General features: G+C 39.4%; 1 protein-coding gene across 1 annotated transcript; it reads right to left on the bottom strand.

The window, feature by feature from the left end:
* Nucleotides 1–2,016: 2,016 nt before the first annotated feature.
* LOC109479484 (angiopoietin-2-like) lies at nt 2,017–6,970 on the bottom strand. The gene is made up of 5 exons (XM_019781449.1): nt 6,831–6,970; nt 5,701–5,899; nt 4,420–4,542; nt 3,494–3,701; nt 2,017–2,340 (listed from the first exon to the last, which is right to left on the bottom strand). The coding sequence occupies exons 1-5, from the start codon at nt 6,945–6,947 to the stop codon at nt 2,052–2,054; spliced, it is 936 nt and encodes a 311-aa protein (XP_019637008.1). The 5' UTR covers nt 6,948–6,970; the 3' UTR covers nt 2,017–2,051.
* Nucleotides 6,971–12,550: the final 5,580 nt, after the last annotated feature.

Below are 12,550 nucleotides of genomic sequence, written 5' to 3'. Positions count from 1 at the left end.
AAGCAAGTCACCATAAATTTTTTGGTTGATCTCATCAACCTTTGTCAGATGTGTGCTGTACTCTCTGACTCACTGGAAGTCGGAAACGTGATGACGTCAGGAGTGCATTCCCGCCACTTTTGATTAGCCTCCTTTGCAGACTTGTAGGGCGGCACCGGTAAATTTTTTTTTGTGAGCAATGCAAGCGACGTGGTTTTGCTGGGGAGAGGCAAAATTCCCTCGGCGGCAAAACCGTTCCTGCGCGGCATAACTCGCATCGCTCACCAAAAAATAATGCTGCGGCTCTACAAGTCTGCAAAGGAGGCTAACTTTTTTATGCACTCCTACCATCATCACAGAGTCAGCAAATGAATCACACACCTGACGAAGGTTAACAAGATTGACTGAAAATTTATGGCAAGTTCCCTTCTTGTGTTGGAACAAAGCCTAGCCATAAATGGTTTGGTTGTTCATGTTGGTGGAGATAATGTTAAAGGGGCATTATGTACCATTTTTTAAAACAAAAATTGAAATATTTTAATGGAAAAATTCTTTTTAGTGCTATTTACTTCCACTTTTTAGCATATTTGTGCAATTATCTCACATTTCTGACACTTGTGGTTGGTACTAAAACAGTTTTTGGTGCCACCAGAATGTAAACACAGTCTGGTTAATAAGTGTCACTTTACACTTCGGACTGTGTGCAAATAATGGAGAAGTATATTTTATTAGAAAGGAAATGAATGAAGAAGAACAATAGAGAGGAAGTATTTAACGAACTAAGCCCTTTCTTTTATTTATATGCAGTACATCTTTGGATGTACATTTTCTTACTTTGGTAGGCTATAGTATTACTAGGTTATGAGAATGACACATTGTTTTCTAACGCTTTTTTTTAACTTAAATGCATCAATATTTCTCGTAATGGAGTAACAATGTCTTTCTTTCTTTTACGTGGTGCAATTATTATCATTTTCGTTTGTCAATCTTGTGTTCTCTTTTTTATGATTTCTGTACATGTTCTTTACCCACACAAGGAATGTGCAATCAGTATGGCATCCTTAACAAAAGATATCCACTTTCTAAAGCATAAAGGTACTAGTGGAAATGAACAGCTAATATTACTATACATTGTAACAGAAGTACACAGCAGAGTTTCACCACTAAGTGATCTTTTGAGCTTCTTCCTACAGAAATCGTGCCCGTTCACCTCTGAGCCGGGACTGATTTCAAAAAGGACGAACACCAATAGGAGCTCAGGATTTTTGTCAATTTGAAAATCAGTACAATTCACGGCACTTATATGTAGGGTAAACAATGTGATTAAAGAGTCCTTTATAGTAATTACGTGTTACTTAAATAAGTGTTACTGCACATGTTTTACGGACACTTTACGTCACTTATATGTACCTTAAATATAACAATTTAAGTTTACTTTACATTGCTAAAATGTTGATTAAATGAGTGCCATTAAGCACCTTTACGAACAAACTTAAAGCTAGCGTAAAAGAGATATTGAAGTACGCATTAAGATCACTTAAAGTTGCTTTAAGAGTGCCAAAACAGAACCTTTAAGCATGCTTTAAGACTACTTATAAATAGCTGAACAATTCAAACGCGTCATTTCGCCCTAACTGCATGCGCTGCTTGTGAAAATTCGCATACAGGATTTGGACGTTGGAATTGATGATGTTGCATTTTTGTTTAGGGACACTTGGCTCATTTCGCATTGAAAGGTACCATTTTCTTGGGTGGGTATGACATAAATAAAACATGTACACAACACGTGCATCATGGGCTGGTACCTCGGGTGATACGGAATACACTGTGTTAATATCTGTGTCCATAATATCACCAGGGTCCATAATATCGCCACCTTGAGAAATAGAAGATATTTTTACTGCAACATACCCTAGGTATGTACATTTGAGGTGTGCAGGAGTGCATACCAAAAGTATGTTGCAGTAAAAATATCTTAAAGCACACTATTTCTCAAGGTGGCGATATTATGGACCCTGGTGATATCATGGACACGGATGTTATATATAATTGTATAATTATATATTACACAGTTATGGTTTGAGCTTCAAAGACATCGGTTTTACCGTGATAGGGCATGGACAGCATTTCGGATTTCTTGCACAGTCCCACTGTTGGTTAAGGAATGTGGTGGGACCACAATACCCATACCACCACCCTCCTCCATAGAGCTTAGCACAGCTGATGGTCTGGACATTATCATTGTCCCTGTCCACAGTAGAGAACGCTTGTCCAAACGTATCCTTGATGAGCCTATCACAGTTACTGTTAGGTTTGCCCTTTCCATGATCAGGTCTGTAGTCATTCCTTTCATCAGATACTCTGAAAAGGGAAAATTGTACATTAAACAACAAATAAAAAGTACAGTTATAGACCAGAGGTGTTACAATGTTGAAAGTGAAAAGAATAACAAACAAAAGGTAAATAAATCACATGTATTTCACCATAAGACATCAAATCTTGTGACATATACGTATACATGTATAACCAAAGAAGAGAGGAACATCATCGGATACCAATTTTGTAATATGCTATCTCATTTGCGTAATTTATGACAAAATTTCATAATACCATAGTGCTGAATGGAGAGGAGTATACACCTGTGACACTTGAAAGTTGGGTTAAAGTCAGCAGCATCAGTCATAATTCATGCAAATCGGGGTCTTATTTGCATAATATATGATAAAAGTGCTAGAATTGCTGTCTGAAGATCATTTGTCGAAGGAATGAGATCGTGGAACTCTAGTTTTTCCGTTTACATGTACTCATTGTACTCGCAAGGTATTGTCCTGATTAGTTAAGTTAATAAACAGAATGCCAACAATGCTAGGAAATTAAACTTAGCACCACATGCATATAAGAAAGCTTTGCCAGGACATCAACGCACGTCTGTTTTTTACCAGAAAAAAAAAAAAGAATCACGTCCTCTGCTTCTAGAGCTGGGTAGTCTATAATCTCCTGGCAGAGATGGCACGGTGATCATACTGTCCACCTCTTCCAAGGTAGAGTGGTTTATCTATCGTTTTGTGCGCCCCTTTTTAGGGGCTACTATTTTTTGTTTGGTCTGGACTACCATCAAAAACAGTCCATAATCTCCAAGCAGATCTTTTGGTGGTACAGACCTCCACCAAAAGATCTGCTTGGAAATTAGGTAACCCATGGTAGTTAGCGACAATAAGGAGCCGGTGGTAACCCTGGAGGATGGCACCGATGGCACCAAAGCTACACGACTCAAGAACATCATCAGTACATACGTACAGTGCCGATTCATAAATTCCGCAAAAAGCCAGTATGTGCCAGCTTGTCGTGTACGTCGCTATGTACTGCTGCAAATTCACAATACCAACTTTGTATTCCTGTGGTTAAGTAGCATTTTAAATTTTTTTTTTGCCGGAATTATTTTTATACGCCCGCACGCACTAATTTGGGGGTCTTCATAGAATGTCATTCCTTAATTAAGACGGCGTGGCCTTACTTGAAGAAACCCCGGCTGCACGTTAACGCCATGTTATTTGTGAAGAGCTGCAGCCTGTAGTCCTTCTGGTTGGTCAGGAGGTGGATGTTGTCGTTCCCCAGCCAGTGTTCCCCGTCCTTGTTCCCGAACCCCCGTTTGTACTCCTCCCAGTTACGGTTGAACGGAACAGTTCCGTCAATCCGGCGTTGGATAACAGTCCAACCCCCGCCTGGGTAAAAGAATAACCAACAGGAGCAAACTGAAAATGACACCGAAAGAAAGCTCCGATCCGTTCTCTGGGATCATCGCCATTCACACATACCACATCCCTAAGGCACAATCCTCTGTGAAGTAAACATGTCCTCATTAATTATGCAAATGACCTCTATATTAACACAATGTATGCATATTAATGAAAGTACTATTTTGTAAAATACTGTAATTACAGAATTTCTATTTTGTTATGCAAATTAAGTATTGTATTCATTTGCACCATTTGCATTTGATTATGTACATCTCTCTGTAAACAACCTACATAACAAAAATGATGAAAATACGTTGTTTCTTTCTGGACTCATCCGCTTTAAAAGATTTCGCCAGAAACTGCCCTGCAGTTCCAGAACAAGCTGCTAGGGGGAAAAACCCACACCATGTATCCTTGACAGGAAAAGCTATCTGTCACCAAAAGATACAAAAACCGAAAGTCATGCTGCACTACTAAGGTCAGCCAGCAGGAGACCAATGTATGGCCTTGACCTTTGTCTTCCTACGACCTACCAACATACCAAATATCATCACAATCCATAAAGGCGTTCTGAAGTTATGCTGACTACAAATGTGCGGAAACACAGACATACAGACACACACACAGACACACCAAAAACAATACCTCCATTTTTCATGCAGGTAATAATCCCTTTTATAATACTTTCATGTTTCTACCTCACCGTTAGTGTCCATGTCGCAGTAGACCTCCACAGGTGTGTTGTTCTGCAGGGTGACGAGGTAAACGCCGCTTGTAGTGGATCCTCCCTCGTAGATCTCAGCACAGTCACGGCATTTTCCTGGGGCTGCAAACATGATAGGAGAACTTGTCTTTAGTTTGCCTTTTCTTGTTGGTGTCGAATGGTCACTTGTTCGATCTCTGACATTCCTGGCTAGACGTTGTGTCCTTGGCCATGGCACTTTTAAAACACGACTTTCCTTACTCTATACCCAGTAAAATGGATACCTGGCTTCAGTTTGGAGGTAACAGGCGGTGAAAAAGTGAAAGGATACGAATGGGCTCCGCCTTACGATGCTGACCGTGCCAACTGCCTCAGAAAGAACATGGGACGTTTTACAAAAGACACTTGAGCAATAATAGACTTCACTGAAGGACGTGACGTGTTGTGTATTTTTTTTAAAAGACGATAGAAAAAAAAACGATAGAATGAGAAAAACATAATGGACCAGCCATTAAATAAATATTTTACTAGACAAGTGAATGAACTAAAATTAGCTGTGTCATGCCGAAGGGTGGGTACACCCGTTGTGTTGGACAGTACAAGAACGTTATTGAAAAGCAGTGACTTTCGTAATAATGCCCATAACTAGACATACAGACAGACGAGTGGGTACAAAAGAATTAACCTACGTACAAGACTATAGATGAATCAACTTATACTTCTTGTTCTAAGATCTAAAACATTCTTTGATATATTTACATACAAATGCGATGTATGTCAACCATTGCCACAGGTTCCAGAAGACTGGTGTATTGTATATATATGAATGGTTTTATTTCGATACAAACTACACATCGTACAAAACATACAGTAGCAGCCATTATCAGCTGAAATGATGTATGTTTTACATTACATTGTTAAAAAGCTCCACTCAGTGATACTTAGGTAACGTAGCATTAAGCAAACAACCACAAGGGACAACTGTTAAAATCAGCGCAAGATAACGACATTAATTCTAACTCCAACGCTATAAATCATATTCTCTAAGAAAAACATGTCATGCATAAACATTAGTATAAATATGAATATACATGTGTTACTCAAGGACTGTCTTGGGCTGTTCGGCGTTTAACAGGTCCACTAAGAACGGCAATGTGCTCTTCCTATATCGTTCCGTCCTACATTTAAACTGTGTTATCTGGTGTTTGGATCTGAGGTTCCTGCCATGAAGGCTCACACGTTTTGGGGGAAGCCAGTTAGAGAAGGTCATATGCCTCTTACCGCATGTGTGGTTCCCTTTGCCGGGAGACTCCGTCTCGTCTAAGCCACGGTGTACCATAGCCATAGTTGTGTTGAGCGGCATGGCGGTTGATTGCTCTGTAGGCAGCATCATGGTTGCTTCTGTCGTAGATTCAGCTGACATGGTTGATGAGACTGAAGACTCCTCAAGTGGAGTGGGCCAATGCGATGGACGGTGTGGCTTAGCAAGGGACACAGACACAGGAGTCTTAGTACATTGGGTGCCAAACTGGTTTCGGGCCGCTAGCTGTTCCCTTCAGCAGCCAAGAGCACTTCGCCCGTCTATCTAAAATTACCGCTACGGGGTAGTCTAGCCCGGGGGGAGTTTGACTGGCCCTACTAGTTCTAGGGCTAGCCAAATTCCACTTGGGCTCAACTCCCCCGTAGCGGTAATTTAGATAGGCGGGCGAAGACCTCTTGGCTGCCGAAGGAAAACGACTAAAGGCCCGATACGTACTAGTTTGGCACCCAGGGTAGGGTCTTAATAGAACAAGAGTACCGTAGAGCCAAAGTACGGTAGTAAATTTATATAGAGTCCTTTTCAGTCATTTTCCATTGACTTACAATGAATTTTTTAAATCATACACAAATGGGCGAAAATGTACATAACTAATATAGAAATAATGTAAACAGCATTGATGAATATATAACTAAGATACATACGTACAAGTTAATGTCTACTCATGCAGCTATTGTTATTCTCTTGTTATTCTATCATCTGGTTTGGTATGTACTGATATACATTGTAATCGAAGATAGCATACTATACCTTCTGGTAAAACATACCAAAACTTAACTTTAAAAAAATATACACGCGCACAGACCAACATACATGTACAGCCATTATAATTTATCTTACCATTGTCATACATGTACATGGTACCTGAAATAGAATAGTAGGTAGAAGAAAAGAATCTTCTTCTTTTCTTCTCATGAAAAAGACTCTTCTTCTAGGTCTTATGAGACCGATATATACATCATGTGCATGTACTTATTCTTCATAGAATGGTACAATGCAAAAATATCAGGCACTACTTCCCATACTGCGTTGACTTGAAATGTCTTAAAATCATGTACTGGAGATGTGAAATTGTAGTTGTAGTTCCACAAACCTGAGCTTTAGAGGTGGATATAGTCTTAAGAATGATCATTGTCATCACCACCATACTCATCATGATACCAACGATGACGATGGCGAAGGTTAGCCGGTAAAAGGTAGTGCGAAACATCCGTCTAAAACAGGAGGTGTCACTTTCGTTGACGGCACCTGTAAAAAAAAACAATATACTAAGTAGGCAATAGAACTTACACTACTTTATACAAAGAAAATATTCACAGCATTGCAATTTCTTTGTTTGGAACTTGTGTTACCTGGTTTCTTTTTTTTTGAACTCGCTATACTTTTACATTATACATGAAGTACCTTACTATGATACCTTCGTCAAGAAGGCTATGTTTTCATGTCTCTATCTCTCTCTCTCTCTCTCTGTGTGTGCATGTGTGTGTGTTTGTGCGTGTATGTGACTGTGTGTGTGTGTGCGTGTGTGTGTGCGTGATCAGCATAACTCGATAAGGTTTAGATGGATTACCTTGATAGTTATTGAACTTCTTGATGAGATTATACTCGAAATGATATAGATTTTGCCCCCCCCCCCGGCGGCTTGTTGATATTTCTGAGCTTAACAGTGATTTTCTTACCTGCTGCCGGTGCCGCTTGTGGCACGTCGTTAACTGAGGATTGACGTTGACTGACCCTGTCAACATTTCCCTCTTTCCCATCTGTACCGGGAGTGTCGACATCCATATTTTCATAGACATGTTCATCCTCTGCCTCGCTTATACCTAATGATAAACAAGACTGGCAATGAAAACATACATTGCCATGGCGACGGTGGTTGCTGTTAGGGTTATTGTTTGCATGGGACTGCCATCATTTCATGATTTTGAGCAAGACTTGGCACCTGTTAATTCTAGACAGATACAGTGCACTCCGCCCCTGAGTGTATAGTGAACCGTTCAACGAGCCACGGGGTCACAGAAAGTAGGGCCATCTGGGGCAGAGGTGTTCCCAAGAGTTTCCAGGAATGTGGGCATAGATGTGAGTCAGAGAAATGCATGTAACATTCCTAGAATTCTTGCAAACTGCACACAATACTGTACCATTAGGCTCCTCCCTGAGACGTCGCCAAAAACATGTTGGCAAACCGCTTTGAAGTTTTTCACAAAAAAGAGTGCCCCTTGCAATTAAAACATCAAGAAAGTCGAGAAACCTTTGTTATACAATGAAATTTTCTCCCTTTGTTATTGTTTGTTGGATAGGCCGACTACCCTTTCTTTTTAGTCAGGTGTTATATTGCGAGGAGCTTGCAAATCGTCGGGGCTAAATCACAAAATGTGCAATTTGAAGGATCCGATGAATAAACCATGAAATCAAAAGAGCTGCGTTTGAAAAAAATGAAACACTGTAAAAACGTGACTCAATTAGTCTGTGTGGCAACATTTTACATTCAAGATATCTAGCTACGAGATAATTTTGTGCCAAATGTGTATACTATTATTTCTATTTATCAAAATAACAACTTGTCAGCCAACTAGAGTCCATTCCGCGTCACCAAGTGGGTTGTTATTGTCATTATTTAGAAATGTTTTGAATTCTTTGTAATTGTTTGTCTAAGAAATTTCATTATTTGGAAATATTTTGAACATCTTGCCAATATTCTAAATAATTCCCTGGTTTTCTAAAACGTTTGAAATATTCCTGATGTGGAATATGACATTTCCAATAGTTTCTAAATATTTCTAACAGCACTCTACCATTTTTTTACCATTATTTCGAATTATTTCTAACATTTTGTAAATAGGTCAGTGGGATGGGAAGGAAGTAATTCACACATCCCTGTGAAGTACAGGGTAGACTGCCTGGGTGTCAGGCATTGATGCCTTACAACAAAAGAGCCACCACTGTCCAGCAGTGAAATCTAAAAATATACAGAGGAAGACAGAAGAGTAGGATTAGCACCTACTTTTATGGGGGCAATTACCCACATCTACCATTTGGTTATTTGTTTGAAATAGTTCTAAATATTTCGAATTGTGAAAGAAACACATGGGTAGTTCAAATTTATTCTAAAGAAAGAGATCTTTGTTCAGTCACATTCAAAATGTTTCAGAAATATATAAATGAATTCAAATATATTCAAATTTTCATTTTCAAATTTTTGAAAAAATTAGAACTTTTGTTACTGGGGTATTCTTTTCTTCTAAATAATTCAAACGTATTAGAAACATGGAGAAAAAAACCCACTCGGTGACGCGGAATGGACTCTATGGCCGGAAATGCTGAAAAAGTGACTGAAAATTGGTATAATTTGGTATAATTGACATTCCAAACTCGATCCTAGGTCACCTAACATTTACTTACATGTATCTAGATGACTAGATCTAAACCAATTCATGATATTTGCTTAGGCAGTAACTGATTGACGTTTTAAAGCCCTTCCAGCTTGTATGGAAATTTTAATGAAACAAACAAATAAACAAAACACGAAATAAACACCTTGATCTGTTGCTGGTGGCACGTTGTTACCATATGCAGGATTAACCATGCCTTTCATAACAACCGAAGGTCGGTTGTTCTTTAAGTTTCCAAATGCTGCATTGGTGCCAAGATGGGCCGTTTCTCTCTTCCATGCTGGGTTATCTTCAAGCTCGCAACTTGTTCCTATGACGGATGACAAGTTTGGTCATTCTTTTGGTAATTCATACAATTCTTTCTTGAAAATGAGCCAACCCGAACTGTCAAATTTAAGTTTGCTCTTCAAGAATATAGTATACACTGTGAATTTGGATTAAAACAAATAAAAGACAAATTGTAAAGCATGCCACAATCTTTTCATGTGTTATGGATTTTTTTCTTCCAATTTGAATCAGTAATCCATACCTTCTTCTGTTGCCCCTTGTGGCACGTTGTGTTTGTACATGGGGTTCAGCATTCCCGTCGTAATACTGGTGACTGAAGCTGTCTGACAGTTAACGGCTTCTACCTGCGTATCAGTACCGGGAGGGGCAGTGTCTTGATGGCATGGCATGGTTTCGTTCAAATTTGGACTCGTAGTAGTTGTACCTAGAACAGTAGTTGTACCTATAACAAGTCGCTATGATGGAAGTGCTTTCAAAAACTCATGCTCTACGAATATCAAGCGTTTATACAGGTGTAAGCCTTAGTACAAGTGCAAGCTTTTATACAGCTGTAAGCGCAAGGCTTTCTATGATCTAAAGCTGCAGGTGCAAGCCTCTATACAGCTGCAGGTGCGAGCATTTTTCCATGCAGGTGCAAGTGCAAGCCATTATGCAGGTGCTCCTCTCAAGAACAAGGATGGCCTCGACCTGCTGATGATTTTGATAATAGAGAGGACACAGTATATTGGAATCCAACAATAATGCACGCCAAAAAACAGTAAGTCAAGCAACTGGATATGATTTTGGACCGTTTCCAAAATCATATCCAATTGTTTGATTGTGTTTTTGGCTTATCTTATCACCTGGATGGCTAACCTTCACCGACGTACCAAAAATAGTAATTACTTTTCAAACAGAACACATTGGGTACCCACCTGTGGCAGACATGTCTCCAGCTGCAGTTTGGTCCCCTTCATCGGTTTGGATCCCTGCCTGGTACAACGCAGACTTTGGCCGCTTATCCTCATTATATTGTTTCCTTTTCTCTGAGTTCTCATAGAGCCGGGTCAAAGCGTCTGGATCTGTCGGATCTCCACAAGCACAAAGTTCTGACATCAGTCTGGGTTTGTCTTCTGCGTTAGATGGTGAAACCGACTCCTTGATATCAGTTGTGTCTCCATAGAGGCGGGAGACCATCTGAGAACTATCTTTACCCACGTCTTGACCATCTCGTTGTTCAGTGTTTCGAGTGGATTCCTCGTTGTCTGTTGTGTCTCCATACAGTTGTGACATGGGTATTTCCTGCCCCGCCATTTCACCCTGGTGGCTAGAGTTTGGAGTGAGGGGCAGCTCAGCATGAGAACCGATAGAGTCAGTAGGTTCTTGCTCAAGGCGTGGCACAGGTCGGACTTTATCCTCATCTACTGCCGGCATCTTTTCTTTCTACGTTTTTCTTTTGAAAAGAATATTTCTCTAATTTGTAGTTACTGTTGGTGACTTAAAACAACTGATAACAGCTATATCGAGCTGATTTCAGGTGTCAATCCTGGACCAGAAAAAAATGATCGGCTCTGATTCCGTGTGGTGCCTTTTCTTTCCGCTCAGACTTATTAGGAAAGTGTTGACATCATGGATTATGATGAGAAACCCACTACAAACACCAGTGCAGTGCGTGGGATTAGTAAGAGTTCTTTTTATTAGACATCAAATAAACTTAAAAGCTTTTCCAACCCTGAGTAAAGAAACTCTTTTTACACAACCAAGTCTTTTATTCAGCCGACGTTTGGGTGACCGTCTGTCACCTTCCACAGGGCAATATAAGACTTGGTAGTGTAAAAAGAGTCTCTTTACTCGGTGTCTTACCAACCTGATGAAACTGTTCACGGAGGCTTTTCCAAGCCTTTTTGAGCATTTGTACGGCAGTCCTCTATTCAATATTCATTGTCATTTGTCGACACCACATGTATCATTAGCTTTTATGCACAGTGGAGAAATATTCAATCCCAAAATGCCTTGCATCAAGCCAGATGTAGTGTAACGCAATATAAGCTGTACGCATGTAAATGAATGGGTTAAACTTTTTACATTGTGCTTTATTCGGCCAGCATTTTGTCTCTTGGAACGCTGAACATAACATAACTGTAAACAACAGTGCCTGAAACAAGTTATAGTTATTCAATAAGAAAAGTAATCAACTTCAAAGGTAAAACGAATCCCTTTTAAACATTATACGAGCCCTTATTTCAATATACATGGGTTACTGACTATGATTTGATAAAATCTTTTTAGGCAGTTGTGAAAAACGTTGTAGGTAGTAAATAAATGACACCATTATTTTAAACTTTTAAAAAATTCTGATGCAACGTTAAGCAAACATCCATCATAAACTGTGATCATTAATATTAGGTGTAAAACAGGTCTAAAATATTATGTTAATGTGGTGTTATCAAATAAAATTGTACAATTTCAGCCATTAGGCAGTTTTATAGAATTAAATTTTTACATGATACATGCAATAAAACCCCAAGCCTCAGCCACCCATACAGCAAATCTACAGCCGTAATGTTGCGTAAATCTGGGTAAATAATTTGTTATTACTTGATGCATTGTGACAGAAGTACAAAACAGAGTTTCACCACATAGTAATTTTTTGAGCTACTTACTACAGAGTCCGTGCCCGTTCACCTTTCAGGCCGGGGACTGATTACATTAAGGGGGAACAAAATAGGAGCTCAGGACTCTTCCTGCTTTATCGACGTCACTTTAAAAATCAGTACAATGGGAGATGAAGACAAATAACGTTGAGACGGAGGCGAAACTGCCTCAGCGGCACAACAACTACCCATGCTGCTTATAGAACATCAGCCCGCGTAAAAGAGACGTCTGCGAAGGAAGCTACTGAGGGTTTGAATTTTTCTTGTACATTTTGTAATATTCTATGATAAGTAGGTATACTTAAATAATGCTGTTATTTGCTATTTCAAGAAACCTTTGTTCATAGTGGCAACATTCTGTCGTATCTCCGCTATGGTATGGATTTTAACACTAATTTTGAAGAATAATTAATATCAATTTCATTTCTATTAACAAATAAGCACACTACCACCAAAAACACTCAGCAAAATTGAGCTGCGTCATACTGTCATGTACACAG

Source organism: Branchiostoma belcheri, unplaced genomic scaffold (assembly GCF_001625305.1).
Source record: "Branchiostoma belcheri isolate BF01 breed outbred unplaced genomic scaffold, Haploidv18h27 scaffold49, whole genome shotgun sequence".
In the NCBI taxonomy this organism is placed as follows: Eukaryota; Metazoa; Chordata; class Leptocardii; order Amphioxiformes; family Branchiostomatidae; genus Branchiostoma; species Branchiostoma belcheri.
This window is presented reverse-complemented; position numbering and strand designations above follow the sequence as displayed.